The sequence below is a fragment of the Hyperolius riggenbachi genome, chromosome 1 (assembly GCF_040937935.1).
Source record: "Hyperolius riggenbachi isolate aHypRig1 chromosome 1, aHypRig1.pri, whole genome shotgun sequence".
Taxonomy (NCBI): Eukaryota; Metazoa; Chordata; class Amphibia; order Anura; family Hyperoliidae; genus Hyperolius; species Hyperolius riggenbachi.
In genome coordinates, this window is record NC_090646.1 from 445221924 (window position 1) to 445243266 (window position 21343).

Here is a 21343-nt window from a genome sequence, read left to right on the forward strand (position 1 = left end):
AAAATGTGTATCCTGTGTCAAAACTGATACTCTGGCCAGTGTCTGAAGTGACAATGCCATTCTCCAGTTTGACAGCTTTGTATCCATTACTAATTTGCAGGATATATGTTGACATATATAGAGGACATATTGCTAGTGCAGAGAAACACTAATAAGAAAGCTACGTCTGCAGCTGTGGAAACAGATGGTACCCTAGTGCACTGTACTCGATGAGAATACTTTCTCTTTGCCGTCGTATATGGCTACAGCTTGTTATGGCGGGTGGGGGCTGCCCTTTAGCAAAGAAATACTATAATTTTTCCTGAGGGTGGGGGGCTGTGTATTTCAGCTCACTGTGGATGCTGCCGATTACCTTGTGGCCACAGTGAGTGTATATATGCATATTATTGCGGGAGGGGGAAGAGTGGGGGGGTCGGCATGTGCGGGGTCTCCCAGTCTGCTTTCAGGGGCGGGGGGAGTGCTCACAGGGAGGGGGGACCGGGGGGCGGACGCAGATTCTCAGCCCGGGGGGGCATCAGACACAAAGAGGCTGCGGAGGATCCGGTCAGAGCTGCCCCGGTGTCCGGGTCGGGGGGGTTGCCGTTGTCCGGTTGGGGGTCTGAATTCCGGGGGTGGCGAAGCAGAGGAAAGGGCGCCAACGCATCGACAGCCTGCACCACCGGGGATCCCGAGTATACCGGCCCGCGCAGCGCGCACTCACTCCAAGGAAAGGGGAGGAGCTACGCGGGTACGCGCACCCAGGTGACATCACCCCGAACCCCTAATGTGTAGTAGGGATCCCCTCATATATCCCTTCTTATGTTCTTGAACACCGGCCTTACATACTCAGGCCTCACTGCGCCCTCCCTTCTTCCTGTGTGCTCCCCACCCCTAAAATAGTGCAGTGTGCTGTGCTGACTGTCCTCACATTGGCAACAGCACCCAGCTCACCATCCCCACTTCCTAAAGACCTAAATCTTCCCCATGTTAGTAACTTGTGCTACCTGGTTGAGTTACTGCTAGTCATGTGCACTGTGCTCTCTGCTTTGCTGAAATATGAGAGTAATAACACATTGCATAGGGTTGAGGCACAATCACAGGCTCTCCCAAGTTTGTAAATCTATTTACTGACTGATATACACCCACATGGATGTAAATGCTTGGAACAAAGCATAAATACCTGCTTAGTGGAGTGTTACCAGCATGAATCTACCTGCTCAAGTTTATTCACTTAGACATCTGTGAAATTACTAGATAAACCCTATTACATTGTATAGATGTGTGTGTGTAGCGCTGAAATGATTAGCATTCGTTTCTGATACTTTTCTTAGGTCTGCCATCACATCCCTCAGGATCAGCATCCCACCAATATGGAGCGCCTGGCAGAAGGATGTGGTCCATCATACTACACCTACCAGGTGAGCCAGCACAGCTCAGATGTTCTGAATCAACTGAACCAACAACGAAAAAGTGGAGGACGCTTCTGTGATGTCATTCTCCGCGTAGGAGAGGACAGCTTTCCAGCCCACCGTGCTGTTTTGGCTGCCTGCAGTCAGTATTTTGAGTCTGTGCTTGGAGAAGCAGAAGGTCCAACACCACGGGAGCTTGAGATGCACACCATCAGCTCTAAAGTTTTTGGGGACATTTTGGACTTTGCATACACAGCTCGCATCATTATCAGATTAGAAAGTTTTCCAGAGCTAATGACAGCTGCCAAGTTTTTATTAATGCGTTCTGTCATTGACATTTGCCAAGAGGTGATTAAGCAATCTAATGTACAAATCTTGGTGCCTCCTGCAAGGCCAGAACTCATGCTTTTTCGATCAGGGACTTCTGATCTTGGTTTTCCATTAGACATGACTAATGGTACTGTAATGAGTGGCTCAGGCATTGCAGGGTCGATAGGAGATGAGGAAGAAGATTCTGTACGCCCAGGACCTGCAGTGCCAAGTCAGGCTTCTCTTATAGCACTTGGGGGATCATCCCAAATTCTGCCCTCTCAGTACCAAATGGGAATACAAGGACTTGGATCCAGACGTGGCCGTGGTAGGCCCAGAAAGCCTAGTGTTTTAGACTCTGTCCTTTTTGGTGCAGTTGGAGGCTTACGTGATGCAGGTGTGCTTCCTTGTGGGCTTTGTGATAAAGTTTTCACGGATCCTTTGCGACTTCGCCAGCATGAGGCACAGCATGGTGTTACCAGCCTACAGCTGGGGTATGGGGATCTTCAAACACCTCGACTAGGGGAGAATGGATTATCTCAGGATGAACAAGCTACCCCTCGAAAGCGGAACCGAGCAAGGAAACAGGTGGCTTGTGATCTGTGTGGAAAGATCTTCCGTGATGTGTACCACCTTAATAGGCACAAGTTGTCTCACTCTGGAGAGAAACCATATTCTTGCCCTGTGTGTGGACTGAGGTTTAAACGAAAGGACCGAATGTCGTACCATGTCCGTTCACATGATGGCTCTGTAGGAAAACCATATATCTGCCAAAGCTGTGGAAAAGGATTTTCTCGGTGAGTGAACACAATGCTAAAATAGTACAGCAAATTAAGCACTCTGTTTATAAGTTGATCATCCGTCTCTAGGCACAGATCTAAAAACATAATTTAAATAGCTTGGTAATTAGATTGTTCAATTGTTAACCTTTTTTGTGTACACAGGTTTCTGTAGATGAAAATTCTGTCTTGAAAGTTTGATCTCATGACCTGGAGCTGTCATGAGAGAGAATTACATTTCAGGCTTTGTGACCTTGGTAGCTCCTATTATCTGAATAGCATAATTTCCGCCGTTCAGACGGGAAAGGGGGCAGCTAGGTAATTTTATAAAAATTGCAGCCTACTGCTGCAAGAAGTGACCAGTAAGCTCTGCATCTGTGTGCCTGCAGAGATATAGAAATACATTTGGACCTTGATTGGGGCTTTAAATGGGTCCATCCAGCTTTCTGTGCAGCATCTCCAGCTGTGTACATCAGTCTTCAGGATGTCTCTAGATCAGGCTTTGTTGTGAACCTTTCAGGGGTTCTGCTGCATTTTCACCAGCTAAGAGTTCAGTGGGATGAGGATCACACTTATCTGCTCTTCTATGTCTATTCACTGGCTGCCTGTCCTGCATGTTTATCAATGACATGGTGGTCATGTGACTGTCGCATCACATGACCATTGGGCTGCAGTGGTGACTGAATGCACAAGTTGCTGGAAATCAAGAAGCCACAGAGGAGCTGATAAGTTAACTATTACTGGCATGCTCATGCCAATCCCTGCAAGGGCGGGATTGGGGGCTTATTTGCACATTAATGGGGGCGCTATAATAAGATAAACTATAATGGAGATAATTGTAATAAGCAGTACTGTAATGGGGGTACTATAATGGTTGGCACTATAATAAGGTACACTATAATGGAGGACAAAATAATAAATAGCAGTCAGTGTAAGTATAGTAATAGGAGGCAGCATAATAAGCAGCATGGTAAGGGCAGTGTAAAAGGGAGTTCTATAATAAGGAGCACTGTAATTAGGAGCCCTATAATAGGGGGCAGTGTAATTAGAAGCACTAATCAGAGGCAGTGAAATAAGGAGCACACAGTAGGGGGCAGTATAGGGGTACTATAATAGAGGGCTCGATACTACGAAATGCTATATTAAAGTGGACCGGAACTCTTGCACTGGACAGAAGGAAAACATATAGAAATGCACCCTGTATGTATTTAGAGTGTTTAGCCTGTCTAATTCCGCCTCATCTGTGATTAAGCACAAGTTGTAATTGTATCCCTCAGCTGTGTCAGCTGCCTGCCACAGCAGAGAGGTAATTGGTAAACACAGGATATTAACAATATGTCTGCTTCCATGAACGCAGGAAGTAGACACACTGCAGATTTATTGCAGGATTTGTATCAGCCGTAACAAAGGTTATTATGCTGATGTGTATCTTATAGAGCATAGAGGAAGTTCTGAGTTCAGGTCCGCTTTAAAGGGAAGTATAATAAAACCTGTAATGGAGGGCAGAGTAAGAAGGGGTGGAAGATATGCAAACACACTATACAAGGCATTGAGAGCCAAAAAGAGGTATAGAACCCTGGCCAAAGGGTCAAGGGATAGGACAGTAGGTGAAAGGAAGCTGTGTGTATGATGGTAAAAAATGGTGGTCAGCGGCCGAAGTCTCCTCCTAGGTAGGAGAATATGCCTGCCTGAAAAAGTGAGTTTTCAGGTTGTGCCTAAAAAGGGTAAGTGTGGGTGAGCGGTGAATGTGGATAGAGCAGAGAGGAAGTTCTGAGTTCAGGTCCACTAAAAGAAAATATGGAAACCTTCATATCACCTGTTGTTGCAAAAAGGGTTATACAGCACAGCTCATTCTGCCCTATTTTTTTAGTTATCAGGAGTTTCTCCTTCTGGCTTTCCTTACAGACAGTAGAGTGTGCAGTTTGGAGATATGTACATTGGTTGCACTGATATATAAAGCACATAGCCCATCTCCAGGACTCTTAATAAGGCATCCAGTAGTAGCTTAGGAAGCACTGGCCCATAAAAAAAGAATCATCAGTACAGTCTAAAAGAGCTTGATGCAGTTCAGAGGGTGAAGGTGTCCCCCCGTATGTTTATTACAAGTATCTGACTATAGGGTCCTAGGCCAAGGTTGGCGTGTGTATGGCAGCCCTGATGTGTCACCGAGAAATTTCAATAGTCGGGTCATCTCAACTGAGTGCAGGTTGAGCACATTGCTCTGTTCCTTAGGTAGCCATACACTGGTCGATTTGCCATCAGATTCGACCAACAGACAGATCCCTATCTGATCGAATCTGATCAGAGAGGGATCGTATGACTACCTTTACTGCAAACAGATTGTGAACCGATTTCAGCCTGAAACCGATCACAATCTGTTGTGGTGGTGCTGCCACCGCTCCCCCCGCCCGCATACATTACCTGCTCCGCTGGTGCGACTGCCCCCGGTCACCGCTCTTCTTCTTCTTCTCCGTCTCCGCTCTGGTCTGCTCTGGTCTCCGGCATGCTTCCCTTCTTCCTGTCTGGGGGAAGTTTAAACAGTAGAGCGCCCTCTACTGTTTAAACTTCCTGCCGGGACAGGAAGAAGGGAAGCATGCCGGAGACCAGACCAGAGCCGATACGGAGAAGAGCGGAGACCCGGGAGTCGCATCGGCGGAGCAGGTAATGTATGCGGCTCTATTGCGTCGGTCGTCGGGCACTCGAACGCCGCTAGCGATGCGCTCTTTACCCGCGGGCGATCGGCGGTTATTTTCCGCACGGCGCGATCGACGGGATCGGACGGAATGGATCGAAATTCGGCCTGTAGCGTGAACGATTGGCAGCAGATTCGATCCCAGTGATCGAATCTGCTGTCGAAACGGGCGCAAATCGGGCCAGTGTATGGCCACCTTTACACAGTGTTCCCCAACCCTGTCCTCAAGGCCCACCATCAGTACATGTTTTTCAGAAAACCACACATAATCACAGGTGGAGCAATTAGTGTTGCAGAAGAGCTGATTACCTACCTCTGTGGATATTTACAAAACATGCACTGTTGGTGGGCCTTGAGGACAGGGTTGGGGAACACTGAAAAAGATGCTCTACCCCCAGCTCATCGTTCCTCTAGTACTGACCCCTGCGGGCAACAGTAAGGGTGGATCCACACTATAAGCGCTTTTCTGAGCACCTTTGATTGCTGAGCTCTTTCTGAGTGCTTTTTAAAAATCACTCCCATTCACTTTCATTAAAATTGTGGTAAAAATCGCAGCGACTGCACAATTGCATACGTGGGGATTTTTACCGTGCTTTTTACCGTGATTTTAATGAAAGTGAATGGGAGTGATTTTTTTAAAAAGCGCTCAAAGAGCTCAGCAATCTCAAGCGCTCAGAAAAGCGCTTATATTGTGGATCCAACCTTATTGTGTGCTTCTGTTCATAGGTATAGTATTAATCACCATTTCTAAACATGTGCTATATTATATATGCATACATTTATCCAGTAGAGACTAGATGGTCTCCCTTTATTATGTGAACTTGAATTCCTATCAGCTTACAAACCTACACGTGTTGAATTACATTGGCTAAAGTGGGGAGAGGGTATGGCATATCTGAGGGTTTGGTTGCTGTTTTGTTTTTTATTTCTCTGTCTTGTCACTGAAGAGAGGCTGGTGAGTCGGTGTTTGGGACAGGAATTGAAGGACAAGACTGCATGAACCATTAGAAATGAACATAAGTTCTAATCTTTCCATACTCCATGCATTTTAGCTGGAGTTTCAGGGTATAGGTTTCTATGTGGCATGTCACTGCCCTAGCCTTCCCATAGAACAGTGACTAAGCATCATCACATCAGTCAGCTTTTCTGCCAGAGCTAACTCCCCTTCTTCCCACCATCATACATCATACTCCCCCACCCCCTCCTCCAGCGCCTGAAACACACAAGAATGGCAATGCTGGATGATCCATCTGAGCCTGCCGGGTTCCCATTGATGCTGCCGCCTACACTCTGCCTGATTTCTTATGTGCTGGGAATTATGGAAGTAAATAAAAAGACAGCTGTAAGTTACCATGCTGACACATACTTAAAGGGAACCAGAGAGGAACGGGGGGGGGGGTGAAAAAAGAAAAAGATTTTATACATACCTGGGGCTTCTTCCAGCCCCATAAGCCTGAATCGCTCCCACTCCGCCTTTCTCCGCTACCTCTATCCGCCGGTACCGGGCCCGTCACTTCCGGCGGACGCGGCCAATTGTCCGCATCACAGGGGCTTCCTCCATACATGTACGCATGCGGCTGCGCAGTTAGCAGCCACATGCGTATCTGTATGGGGAGAGCACCCTGTGATGCGGAGAATTGGCCGCGTCCGCCGGCCGACTTGCCGACTCGTGGCAATGACGGGACCCGGTGGCGGCGGATCCAGGCAGCGGAGGACGGCGGCGTGGGAGCGATCCATGCGTATGGGGCTGGAGGAAGCCCCAGGTATGTATATTGCATCCTCTTTGGTTCCCTTTAAATATTCGGTTGGTGATTTTTGAAATAACACATTGCTTGACTAAATTGTGAGTTTCCGTGTTTTAAAGAGGAACTTTAGCAAAAAGGGGAAAAAATAAATCAATACATTGCAAAGTGAGAAGTTAAAAGTAGAAAAGAGATCAAGAAATGATTAATATTCACCATGTAATTTGTTCATGTTGTTTGATCCGCAATGAGCCTGCACGTTATCATCTTTACTACTGGCCGACATGAAAAAAAACAGCACCAACTACCATTTTCTATAACCACATCTCCTAACAATGCGATAGATATACATATGCACAGAGAGAGATACTGGTTGCTTGACGGTTAGAAACAGCAGTTATTTCCCACAATGCAACAAGGGTCCCACCATGTGATGTCAGGGCCTAGGTGCTGATGTCACATTGTCGGAGGGGTTTTACCACAATATCAGCCATACGGACGGCCCCAATGATCTACTTGAGAAAAGGTAAAGATTTCTCATGGGAAAAGGGGTATCAGCTACAGATTGGGAAGAAGTTCAATACTTGGTTACAGATCCTCTTTAAGTCCCACTTCAAGCTAGGATCAGACAGGAGACTTGCATACCTTAACTTTTGTAATTGAACTTGGGTGTGTGCAGATTCCTGACTGATTTGATGATTGTTGGGTATTCTCAATCAGCATTGTAGTCAGCGGCTGTCACAGCACATTTTTTTTCTGACAACAACAGCATTTGTGTTTAACGTCTATGGATAGTTTCCACCTGTGTGCCTCTATATTCCTGAATAAGGTAAACAGAGGATATACGTATGAAGAGAAGAACCTCTTTTGTTAACCCAAATCACGCAAGCAGCCTTCAATATAGAATCAGCAGGAAGCTTAGGGTGGCTACACACTAGTCATTTGATCAAATTTGCTAGAAATCGATACCACAAACTATTCCTCATCACTCGATTTTTGGCTGAAATCGATTGATTTGGTCTCTCATGCCAGATGGAAGAGATATCACTTAGTAGCTGCATTCGATTTTGTGAAGAGAGATTTAGGTAGCAAAACTTACACTCACTTTTCCACCAGGGCGTCTCCTCCTGTGTGGTCTCTCCGCCACTGGGTGCGCCTTCCTGTCACCTCACAAATGCGAAAACACTAGAGATCTCTAGTGGTCACATAAGGTGCATACCACAGTACTATAGTCAAAGGACACTGGGGCCCCAGTAGAGAAGAGACTAGGAGGAGCACCAGGCGGTGGAGGAAAGACATGGAAGAAAGTGCCAGCAGACAGGTGAGAGCTCATTCACTGTGCTCAGCGCAGGGAGAGGGACATAGATGGAGAGAGGGAGACCCAGTAAACTGCGCACAGATTTTAAATTCATTTCATGCTGCAAGCTATTGAAAATCTGTGGGTAGTGTGTGAAGGGATTTGATAAGATAAATCCCTCTCTGATCAGATAATCTGAGAGGGATCTATCTACTACCCACATCAACCAATGTATGGCCACCTTGTGAAGCGTACCTATGAAACCGCCGCAGGGAGACTTGGACGTAGGATATAGCCGATATACGGCTTATTCTGTTGCTGCACAAGTCCAGGCGCCGTTAATTACTATTCCCCCTCCAGGTCAATGTTGATGGGAATGATGTAATTCAGCTGCCAGCTATTGCTGGCAGACGAATTAGTGTTTTATAAGTAACTTCAGCACCGTCTTTTGACTGTGCCAAAGTTTCTCACTGTGCGCTGCTATAGCCGTAATTCCTATTACAGTCTATGGTGGAGCCCAAATCTCCTGCGCTGTTATTACTGCACTCGCTTCTGAGAGCAGCTAGGCCTCTTCAGAAGCTCATTGTGTAATTTAGCAGGCAGAGATCAGTGCTCTCCCCAGGCTCTTTTAGCCGGGTGCTCCACCCGGCTAGTTTTGATGAGCACCCGGCTATCATCGGCTCACCTTCTCTGCTGTATGCAGAGTTGTGCAGAGAAGCGCCAGCCTTGCATTCTCTCATCTCACCCCACCCGGCTACCATTTCATGCCACCCGGCTGGAAACAAATTCTCAGGAGAACACTGGAGATTACAAGGGACACTGCAGATGAGCTAAGTACACACGGACCAACCTGCAGCCTGATTATCATCTGACTTTAGTCTGTTGGACGATAATCAGGCATGTGTATGCATGCAAACAACTTGACGAGCAACTGATAACAGGCGGTTTGCCCGATCCAACTGTCAGATCTATGTTGGTCTGATATCATGCAGTTGGTGCGTGTGTACAAGTTGTTTGAAAGGCTTGTACTTGTTTTGAATGTGTAGTCCGTCATTCCTCTTGCGTTTATTGAGTTGGTTGTTTAGCCGTCTACAGGTCGTGTGGATTGTCAGGTTGTGTGGCCACGTCGAAGGGAGCGCGATCGAGGACGCGTGTGGCCAGGGCCATGCAGGCGCACTGACCGGCGACTGGGCTGTTGCTGAAAACAAAACGGCACTGTCATGAACCGCCCACAGGGCAAGCCTGCAGAGACAGTTCCTGTCGGGGGTTTTGAACCAAAATCGAGAGGAGGAGGAGCTTTATCCAAGCTAACACAAAGTTGGCGCCCCTCAACAACACTCTGCAAAACTCAGCCACCACTAGCAGTCGTCTGCGACGATACTTGCTAGACACCACGACAATTTATACTCTGCTGTCGAGCTGCTCGCACTCAGGCTGGCGTCATGTACCTTGGGTCAGCTGCAAGCTTTTAAGCCCTATCTACACGATACAATTCTTTGTTCGATTCGGATATGATTCAATTTACGTTCCTATTAAATCCGACATGTCCGATCGGGATTCGATTATAAAAAAATGCTGGATATCTAAAGTTATTTGTATGTTTTACACTGTATTAGGGCTTAATATACTCCAGAAATACCACTTCCTGTTGTGTGAATTCCAGCCCTGTTGGGACTAGCTGTAAACTTACAGCGCTACCGCCTTCAAATGCTTAGAGAGGAAATAACCATTAAAGAACAAGCGACACCCATGCTAACCTAATAATAAAAAACACATATATAAGTAAATAAATACTACTTCTACTTACTTAACAGATGTATAGCTATAACAAAGAAATGTCTTTCTTTAAAGGTAACCTGAAATGATAAATAAAAAAATAAAAAAAATTGCAAGTCGATAGCCACTTAGCCTGCGCGGCCCTGGCCGCGCATGTCCTCATTCACACTCCTGTCGACAACAGCATCCCGGGCAGGCGCAGTACAAAGTTTTCTCATTCCGCGCCTGCATAGGACACTCCCGACAACGGGAGCAAGAACAAGGACGCGTGCGGCCATCGACTTGCAAGTCGGCGGTAACAAAATTTAGCTGCGGTGGAGGATCGTTCCAGGACGACACAGGCAGAGGGCAGCTGCAGGGGGCTGGCAGAAGTCCCAGGTAGTTAAACAAAAAAAACTTTTTTTTTTTTAATTATTATTATTTCGGGTTTCCTTTAAAGGTTATTATGCTGTTGTGTAACTTGTAGAGCTGAGAGGAAGTTCTGAGTCTGCTTTAAAGCACGGCCATGCATGTGGAGGTTTCTGAAAACCTTCGGCAGTCTTAGGAATGGCCGCTGCCGCACAGCAGAGGTGGTGGGGGCGGAGCCGCAACTCTCTCTGTCCAAAGACATTACATGCTGTGTATATTTTCACTGTAAGCACTCTTTTTAAAGAAAAACATTTCTTCTTCACAACCTAAAGAACTCTAACAGAGATACTGAAGTGTTTACTTCCTGGTTTTCTAGGAGCACAGAGAGGGTTAGCCTCCTGTGTCTACATATTAGCACAGAACCTCGGCACGGTGGGCACAGTTCACACACAGCTGTGGCACACTGCCACAAACATGAATCAGTTTTATTGGAATTTCACGTGAAAGACCAATACAAAGTGGTGTACATGTGAGAAGTGGAACGAAAATCATACATGATTCCAAACATTTAAAAAAAAAAAACTGCAAAGTGGGGTGTGCATAATTATTCAGCCCCCTTTGGTCTGAGTGCAGTCAGTTGCCCATAGACATTGCCTGATGAGTGGTAACGACTAAATAGAGTGCACCTGTGTGTAATATAATGTCAGTACAAATACAGCTGCTTTGTGACGGCCTCAGAGGTTGTCTAAGGGCATATTGGGAGCAACAACACCATGAAGTCCAAAGAACACGCCAGACAGGTCAGGGATAAAGTTATTGAGAAATTTAAAGCAGGCTTAGGCTACAAAAATATTTCCAAAGCCTTACACATCCCACGGAGCACTGTTCAAGCAATCATTCAGAAATGGAAGGAGTATGGCAAAACTGTAAACTTACCAAGACAAGGCCGTCCACCTAAACTCACAGGCCGAACAAGGAGAGTGCTGATCAGAAATGCAGTCCAGAGGCCCATGGTGACTCTGGACGAGCTGCAGAGATCTACAGCTCAGGTGGGGGAATCTGTCCATAGGAAAACTATTAGTCGTGCACTGAACAAAGTTAGCCTTTATGGAAGAGTGGCAAGAAGAAAGCCATTGTTAACAGAAAAGCATAAGAAGTCCCGTTTGCAGTTTGCCACAAACCATGTGGGGGACACAGCAAACATGTGGAAGAAGGTGCTCTGGTCAGATGAGACCAAAATGAAACTTTTTGGCCAAAATGCAAAACGCTATGGGTGGTGGAAAACTAACACTGCACATCACTCTGAACACACCATCCCCACTGTCAAATATGGTGGTGGCAGCATCATGCTCTGGGGGTGCTTCTCTTCAGCAGGGTCAGGGAAGCTGGTCAGAGTTGATGGGAAGATGGATGGAGCCAAGTACAGGGCAACCTTGGAAGAAAACCTCTTGGAGTCTGCAAAAGACTTGAGACTGGGGCGGAGGTTCACCTTCCAGCAGGACAACGATCCTAAACATAAAGCCAGGGCAACAATTGAATGGTTTAAAACAAAACCTATCCATGTGTTAGAAGTCCAGATCTAAATCCAATCAAGAATCTGTGGCAAGATCTGAAAACTGCTGTTCACAAACGCTGTCCATCTAATCTGACTGAGCTGGAGCTGTTTTGCAAAGAAGAATGGGCAAGGATTTCAGTCTCTAGATGTGCAAAGCTGGTAGAGACATACCCTAAAAGACTGGCAGCTGTAATTGCAGCAAAAGGTGGTTCTACAAAGTATTGACTCAGGGGGCTGAATAATTACGCAAACCCCACTTTGCATTTTTTTATTTTTTTTTTAATGTTTGGAATCCTATATGATTTTCGTTTCACTTCTCACGTGTACACCACTTTGTATTGGTCTTTCACGTGGAATTCCAATAAAATTGATTCATGTTTGTGGCAGTAATATGACAAAATGGGGAAAACTTCAAGGGGCCGAATACTTTTGCAAACCACTGTATGCTTAGGCCTGGGACCCACTAGAAAGCGCAAAGCGCTAGCGATGTGTGGTAGCGATTTGCAAGCGATTTCCCTGCTCCTATACAATACATTCAAATGGAAACACTCCCAAAATGCTGCATGTCCTGTGATTGCGATCTGCCTAATCGCAATTGCTGGAGTGGAATCTGTCCCATCCGTTTACATTGACAGAGCGTTTAGGGAAATTGCTAGCGATTGAAAGCGATCCAAAAACGCTGCAGTGGGTTATAGCCCTTAGAGTTTTTAGATTTCCTGTTACTAAGGAGTGGTCAATGGTTAAGGGGTATAACAAAGGTAATGTTGTGGAACTTGGTTTTTAATGCGAACAATTCAGGCAACTTGTGTCTTTTACCGGATAACTGAAATCTGCTTGCAATGCCTTGTTGCACTTTGGACACTGTGTTACTGAGTAAGCTTGCAGTTCAGTGACATTTACTTGTAGGTTACAGAAAGGAATAGCATGTGAGTGCAGTGGACAAACTAAAGGGGATGTCCAAAAGTAGGTTGGTTGAGGGGAACATTGGAACCCCTCTCTAGTATTTACTGCTGTTTTTTTTACCTTTTTAAGATATCCCATTACTTTCTGCTATGCTTCTAGTTCAATGAGCTAAAGCCTCATCCACACAGATCAACCTGCTGCCTGATTATCATCTGTTGGATGATAATCAGGTGTTTGTACACGCACAAACGACTAGACGAGCAACTGATAACAGGTGGTTTGCCTGATCCAACATCGGGTCTACTCACTCAACTGTTCGGCTGATATTGTGCAGTTGGTTGCGTGTTTGAACAACTTGCACTTGTTTTGAATGTGGCCGTATCGTGCAGTCCATCATTCGGCTTGCATGCGCAGTATGTAAATGAGTTGGATGTTTAGACTGTGGGCGTAAAGGTTGTGCAGTTGGTCAAGTCGTCCGGTTGGCCGTGCGCTTGTTGGCCGTGTGTACGTGCCCTAAGGTAAGCATTCCAAGGGAGACACTGCAAAACACCTCATAGCTGTGTGGTGGAAAGCTAGGTTTTTTTTTTTTTTTTTATAGTGCTGTCGAAGTTTATTTAAGTAAATACTGTACCTCTTGCTTCCTGCTGTGGCAATAGCAAGGAGAATAACAATGACTCATCTCTACAGTGAAGTTGCAAATATAAATGAAAACCTCCCCCATATCCAAAATTGCCATTTTCTTGCATCAATTACACTAATGAATAATACTGTATATAAATATAACTGCTGTTAGTTGACAGTACTGTATTCTGTTACACTATTGCCTGGTAAAGTAAGTCCAGGCCCGGCCCGCTCATGAGGCGGGGTGAAACATTTGCCTCAGGCGGCAGATCTGGGGGGGCGGCACCCGCCTGTCTGTGGATGCTGGGTGCCGCCCGCCGAGCTGGAGGGGTAGCTGGCAGAAAGGGGGTATTGGGCCTAGCGGTGGGGAGGGGGGTCGGACCCCCCCCCTCCCTCGCCTGGGTCCCCCGATCTGCGCTCCTCCTCCAGAGTTAAGTAACCAGCTGCGTGCATAAAGATGAAGAGGCAACGGGCGGGGGAATCACTCACCTCTTCCGCGTTCCATCGTGTGCTCCACTGACGTCACTGTATTGTAAGTGGACAGCCTTGCAGGAAGTGACGTCGGTGGAGCGCACGATGGAACGCTGAAGAGGTGAGTGATTCCCCTGCCCGTTGCCTCTTCATCTTTATGCACGCAGCTGGTTACTTAACGATGGAGGAGGAGCGCAGATCGGGGGACCCAGGCGAGGGAGGGGGGGGTCCGACACCCCCCTCCCCCCCCCCCCCCCCCCCCCCCGCTAGGCCCAATACCCCCTTTCTGTCAGCTCCCCTCCAGCTCTCCGCCCCCCCCCCCCCCCCCCCCCACACACACACACACACACACATTTTTTCTTATTATGCCTCAGGCGGCAAAAAGTCTAGGGCCGGCCCTGAGTCTGTGCACAAGAAAGGGTCTGCAACCCACTAGCAGTGCTTTTCTAAGCGCTTGTGTTGTGATTTGAAAAGCTCTTGCCAATGTAATGCTATGTGTGTGATCCCAATTGAGAGATGTGATTTTTCTAAAAAAAATCAGCCATAGCTTTACACTTGCAGAATGTTGTGTTTGCGTGTGTGTATGTAGTATTTATAGAAACTGAAATGTGAAGTTAGGCTGGTAGGAGACATCAGCAAAGCATATGCTGTGAATGTGGCATGTATTAGGTGTATGTGATAGCTCTGTTTGTACAGGGGAGAATGTTGTTTATAAACATTTAACTTGAATTTCTGCACATTTTAGATCAGCCCTTCAGAAGCCATGCAGGTATCTGCTCCATTTCACCTTGTGATGGTGCCTTTCCTGACATGTACTTCTGGAGCATAGCACAGCTGTTTACATAGTGATATTATCAGCTTCCACACCCTCTTTTCATGTACCCACAGGACGCCATCTCAGAACATGTGCATCAGTGCCCCCACCTCTACCACCTACCCAAATGGAGGATTCTAGCTTAACTCCTTGATTGGACAGAATTCATTAGGGAGGGTGCCAGAGAAACTACAAGGCCAGACTCTCCACCCCCACCAGGAAAACGTACAGGTTTCCCTCCTCCCTTCAGAGGACAGGGATAGCTATGCAAGGATGATAGAAAGGGCTGCATTTGCTGATCATCTGTGGGGGTGTCAGGGAAGAGCAAGAAGAGAAATAGCCTCTCTGGCACATATTTCACACAGAGAACATGTAGAAATGTACTAGAAACACAAACACATTCCTCAGCACTGGCTTTGTATTGTTTGCAGTGAAACTCCTTAGATATTTACTGTTTCATTTGAATTGTACCTCCTTCAAATTCCCATTGCCTGTACAAATTGAAATATGATTTTTTTTTAATTCTTCCAACCTTCCAACCATCCTTTATAAGTTTATAGGAATCGCTCTTTCTACATTCCCTAGAACATCTGATTTTGAAATGATTCAAAATCAGATGTATGCAAGTTAAGCTTTTCTTTTTTGTTATTTTATTGCTTACCTGTTTTCAGAAGGTAATATCTGCTGTTATGATCAAGTAGCCATTCACTGTAACTATAAAGTACTGATGATTACCAGATCCTCCCACAGTGAAGTGCTTCCAGGTATTAGATGACCATTGCCCAATGGCTAAATGAAGCACTATTTTTTATATTTCTTTAGGGCCTAGTTAAACTTGGTTAGTCGCAATTTACAAGCGGCAAAATAGCCGCCGCATCGCACCATTACACACACACTACACTCAAACCGCCACATCGCACCATTACACACACTACACTATCAAACCGCCACATCGCACCATTACACACACTACACTATCAAACCGCCACATCGCACCATTACACACACTACACTATCAAACCGCCACATCGCACCATTACACACACTACACTATCAAACCGCCACATCGCACCATTACACACACTACACTATCAAACCGCCACATCGCACCATTACACACACTACACTATCAAACCGCCACATCGCACCATTACACACACTACACTATCAAACCGCCACATCGCACCATTACACACACTACACTATCAAACCGCCACATCGCACCATTACACACACTACACTATCAAACCGCCACATCGCACCATTACACACACTTAAAGGAACACTATAAAACCAAGTGTTCTAAAATGATAATGTACAAATAATGTCTAAGTAGCTGTGTAAACATTTTCCTACTTTTCATGTTAAATATCAGAGACAAAAGCTTTAATTCATTGTGTGTAGGAGTTAGCTCTATTGGGACAGCCAGTGTTGGGCTTTTTTTCTGCATATCAGACTACAGAGTATTTTTCTCTGAAAGCAAAAAAAAAGTATGAAAAGCTGTGGTGTCACAGACAATTACAAATGTTTATAACTAGTTACATTTCCACTGCTCTCTTCAGACGCTTCAGTCCGAGACACAGGGCACATGACTTTCTCACACACACAAGGTTAATTGATGCACTGTGAGGGAATTCCCCTCCCCTCATGGCTCACTCTGCTATCTGATTAGAGCAGACTGCCGTCAGTTTAGAGTGAAAGGAATTTGATACAGTAAACAAAAGAGATAAGCAAGTGAATTTATTTACCCGCACTTCAGGAACTCTCTTAATCCCAGGTTAAAAAAAACATGTTAACCTCCTCAAGCGGTATGGACGAATATACACGTCCATCACCGCCGGAGGTCGCCGCTCAGGCCCTGCTGGGCCGATTTTAATGAAATAAAAAGCAGCACACGCAGCCGGCACTTTGCCAGCCGCGTATGCTGCCTGATCGCCCCCGCTCTGCGGCGATCCGCCGCGAGCAGCGGCGAAAGAGGGTCCCCCCAGCTGCCCGAGCCCTGCGCAGCCGGAACAAAAGTTCCGGCCAGCGCTAAGGGCTGGATCGGAGGCGGCTGACGTCCATGACGTCACTCCGCTCGTCGCTATGGCGACGATGAAAGCAAAACAAGGAAGGCTGCTCATTGCGGCCTTCCTTGTTTATTCTGGTCGCCGGAGGCGATCAGAATGACGCTTCCGGAGCGCCCTCTAGTGGGCTTTCATGCAGCCAACTTTCAGTTGGCTGCATGAAACAGTTTTTTTTTATTTAAAAAAAACCCTCCCGCAGCCTCCCTGGCGATCTTAATAGAACGCCAGGGAGGTTAATCCATAATTTTCCTTTAACCACTTCCCAACTGAGGGGTTTTACCCCCTGACCACCAGAGCAATTTTCACCTTTCAGCGCTCCTTCCATTCATTCGTCTATAATTTTATCATTACTTATCGCAATGAAATGAACTATATCTCGTTTTTTTCGCCACCAATTAGGCTTTCTTTAGGTGGGACATTATGCCAAGAATAATTTTATTCTAAATGTGTTTTAACCACCTGAGCGGTCTGGACGAGCTCAGCTCGTCCAGTACCGCCGGAGGTCGCCGCTCAGGCCCTGCTGGGCCGATTTTCATGAAATAAAGTGCAGCACACGCAGCCGGCACTTTGCCAGCCGCGTGTGCTGCCTGATCGCCGCCGCTCTGCGGCGATTCGCCGCGAGCAGCGGCGAAAGAGGGCCCCCCTAGCCGCCTGAGCCCTGCGCAGCCGGAACAAAAAGTTCCGGCCAGCGCTAAGGGCTGGATCGGAGGCGGCTGACGTCAGGACGTCGGCTGACGTCGATGACGTCACTCCGCTCGTCGCTATGGCGACGATATAAGCAAAACAAGGAAGGCCGCTCATTGCGGCCTTCCTTGTTTATTCTGGGCGCCGGAGGCGATCGGAAGATCGCCTCCGGAGCGCCCTCTAGTGGGCTTTCATGCAGCCAACTTTCAGTTGGCTGCATGAAATAGTTTTTTTTTTATTTAAAAAAAACCCTCCCGCAGCCACCCTGGCGATTTAATCAGAACGCCAGGGTGGTTAATGGGAAAATAGGAAAAAATGTGGGAAAAAATTATTATTTTTCAGTTTTCGGCCTTTATAGTTTTTAAATAATGCATGCTACTGTAATTAAAACCCATTAAATGTATATGCCTATTTATCCCGGGTTATAAAACCGTTTAAATTATGTCCCTATCACAATGTTTGCCGCCAATATTTTAATTGGAAATAAAGGTGCTTTTTTTTCAGTTTTGCGTCCATCCCTAATTACAATCCCATAGTTTATAAAGTAACAGTGTTATACCCTCCTTAAAAAGTTCAGTCCCTAAGGTAACTATTTATGTATTTTTTTTAAAATTGTAAATTTTTTATTTTATTTTTAATTACAAAAAAAAAATGGGGAGTGTGGGAGGTAAGGAGTTAATTTTTTGTGTAAAACTAGTTTATTTGTGTGTAAAAAATGGTTAGTGTGTAGTTTTACTATTTGGCCACAAGATGGCAACAGTAACTTTTTGTTTCATGCGACCTGCAAGCGTCCTTCCGGACGCTTGCAGGAAGTAGAAAGAGGCTGGGACTTTGTTATTGCTCACAATGATCGCGCTGCTCAGGCGAGCGGCAGCGGATCATTGCGGGGCTTAGATCAACGAACGGGAATGGATTTTCCCGTTCGTTGATCTCTGGGCGAGCGGGCGGCGGCGTGTTTACTAGCGGAGGGCGGCGTGTTTACGAGCGGGAGCGCGGGCAGCGGCGGGAGTGCGCAAAGTATGGATTTCTCCGTCCCTGGGGGTTAAAGGATGGAAAATGGGACGGAGAAATCCGTACGGGCGGGGGTAAAGTGGTTAAGTATATGTGGCAGACCGTGTTGACAGGGAAATTGGAGGCAACCTGCCTTCAAAAAGTCGCACCCTTCAGTCACGTGTATACTAAGTATTGTTTCAAAATCTCCATCTGTGCACCACACTGCAAACGTGCCGAAAACATTAAACATTTGCACGTTACCATTGATTTTAATTGCTTCCAGTGCCATACACGGTAACGCCCTGCAGTTTTTGTGTCAGCTGGAGCACTTCCTGCGCATCGCTGGTGTGTCATGTTCCATTTACTTTAATGGCCATTGCAATGAGGTGCATTAGGTGGAAGCGATGCAACGCAGTAAGTGTAAAAGAGGCCTAAAGAGAACCTGTTGTATCACACAACCTGAACACACTTAGGCCCCGTTCACATTTGCGTTTTGGAATGCAAACGGACCGGATCGTATCAGGACCTGATCCGTATTGGAACCGTACGGTTCCGATCCAGATCCGGTCCGTTTGCATCAGGACTGTATCAGGCTGCCATCCGGATCCGGATCGTAAAAAAATAACAAAATACCTTTAAAGTTGTTGGGGTCAGCAGAAGGTGCACCTGGTTCACCTGTACAATCAGGTCCTCTGCTGTAGGCCTCACCTCCACCTCCCGACATACTGCCAAACAGCTCCAGCACGTGTGTCACTGCTGCTCCACTCCAGATATGCTGGGCCCATGTGTCCCCATCTGAAATGGCCGCTATGATACGCATAGGAAGTGGGGTAGAACGTCCGGTGTTTGTCTCCAGTGTGTTCTGTGCCTTCCGTTCCCCATAGGTTTCTATATCCGCATGGTGCAGTCAGGATCCGGTCCGGGTGCGTGGGCCGGATGATCCGGACCCAAAAAATAGCGCATGTTGGAAAAGCCTCCGGATCCGATCCGGCTCCGTTCTGTACGGAACGTACGCATGTGAACGGCCGCATAGCCTTTGCATTGCTATGCGGAACGTACGTTCCGTTTGTACAGTATACGGTCCGGATCCGATCAGGCGGATCCGGACAGGGAACGCTAATGTGAACCGGGCCTTAAAATGCCGCCTTTTGGTTTCCGATTGTACTTGTGACAATCCTTAACTTGATTTTTGCGCACCTAGACTAGCAGCTGTGTGCAGATTGGGCGGTCCCTTTTTTATTTTGTCATTCTTAATTTAAAGTATGTTATATCTCTGGGCAGTTAAAAAGAAACCTTCCTGATAAATTATTATACCCAACTCTCTCTTAAAGAGACTCTGTAACTTCGAAAAGATCCCCTGGGGGGTACTCACCTCGGGTGGGGGAAGCCTCCGGATCCTAATGAGGCTTCCCACGCCGTCCTGCGTCCCACGGGGGGGTCTCGCTGCAGCCCTCTGAACAGCCGGCGACAGGCCCGACTGTAATTTCAATATTTACCTTTGCTGGCTCCAGCGGGGGCGCTGTGGCTGCTTTAGGCTCGGAAATAGACGGAAATACCCGATCTCCGTCGGGTCCGCTCTACTGCGCAGGCGAAGGAGACTTGCGCCTGTGCAGTAGAGCGGACCCAACGGCGATCGGGTATTTCCGCCTACTTCGGAGCCGACAGCCGTCAGAGCGCCTGCGCAGGAGCCAGGAAGGTAAATATTACGTCACGGCTGTACGGAGGGCTGCAGCGAGACCCCTGACGGATGGAGGACGGCGTGGGAAGCCTCATTAGGATCCTGAGGCTTCCCCCACCCGAGGTGAGTACCCCCCAGGGGACGTTTTGCCGTTACAGTTCCTCTTTAAGGTTTCCACTGGTTCCCAAGGTTCTTTTTCATTTCAAAAATGATTTCAATGCTGGGCTGCAGTAAGGGAAGCACCCATGCCATCTGATTCCTCTTCAGTAGGCTTTTGTGTTCTTTACCTCCAGTTATTAGAAGTATAAGAAAGATATGAAGTTATCAGCCCTGTCAATAAAATCTGCTCTCATTCCCTATCCATAGTTCCTATTTCAATAAGGGAATGAATATTGAGGTTATACTTAAAGAGGAACTGTTGCGAAAATGGTAAAATTTACAACACATACAAATAAGAAGTGCGTTTCTTCCAGAGTAAAATGAGCCATAAATTACTTTTTCTCCTATGTTGCTGTCACTTACAGTAAGTATTAGAAATCCGACATTACCGACAGATTTTGGGCTAGTCCATCTCTGCATAGGGGATCCTCTGCATGGCCTTTATTCTTTATAAAGACATTCCCTGAAAAATATTTATACAAAGATGCTAGCCAGTCTCCCTACTTGCTGCACACTTTTTTTTGGCAGTAAGTGCTTTTAAAAATCAAGAAATCCCTGAGAACCCCCCATAAGAAGATGGGCTAGTCCAAAATCTGTTGGTAATGTCAGATTTCTACTACTTACTGTAAGTGACAGCTACATAGGAGAAAAGTAATTTTACTCTGGAAGAAATGTACTTATAATTTGTATATGTTTACATGTATTTTAAATTTTAAGATTTTGGCGACAGAGGTCCTTTAAAGAGAAGAAGGGTTTATTTTCAGTGTCGTTATTGTGGAGTCCTGGGAGAAGAGACACTCACGGAGGATCAGGTTTATCAACCAGCCTTAAGGTATAACTGCTTTATGCCTTGAGGTATAACTGCACTTACGCACATAAAGGCAGTTAACCATTTTCCACCCAGAGAGCATCCAAAAACTAAACCTTGTATATCTGTATATAGAGATCTGACCACTCTGGCCTAGTGTCCCTCACTTAGGCCCCGTTCACACTTGCGTTTTGGCAAGTAAACGGACCGGATCCTGATCGGATCCTGACCTGATCAGAACCATACGGTTCCGATCCGGA

The 21343-nt window shown here is 46.5% G+C and overlaps 1 protein-coding gene across 7 annotated transcripts in view; it reads left to right on the top strand.

Annotated features, from left to right (window-relative positions):
* Window positions 1–344: 344 nt before the first annotated feature.
* PATZ1 (POZ/BTB and AT hook containing zinc finger 1) overlaps window positions 345–21343 on the top strand; it is a 39638-nt gene continuing 18639 nt past the window's right edge. For 4 of the 7 annotated variants that reach the window (XM_068238584.1, XM_068238604.1, XM_068238601.1 and 1 more), the window contains exons 1-2: window positions 515–727; window positions 1311–2494. In XM_068238584.1, coding sequence (XP_068094685.1) covers window positions 1350–2494 — 1145 coding nt within the window. In that variant the 5' untranslated portion in view covers window positions 515–727; window positions 1311–1349. Of the gene's footprint in view, window positions 365–514; window positions 742–790; window positions 966–1310; window positions 2495–21343 lie in introns of those variants that run through there. The other 3 variants (XM_068238596.1, XM_068238589.1, XM_068238615.1) reach the window with 3 other exon arrangements.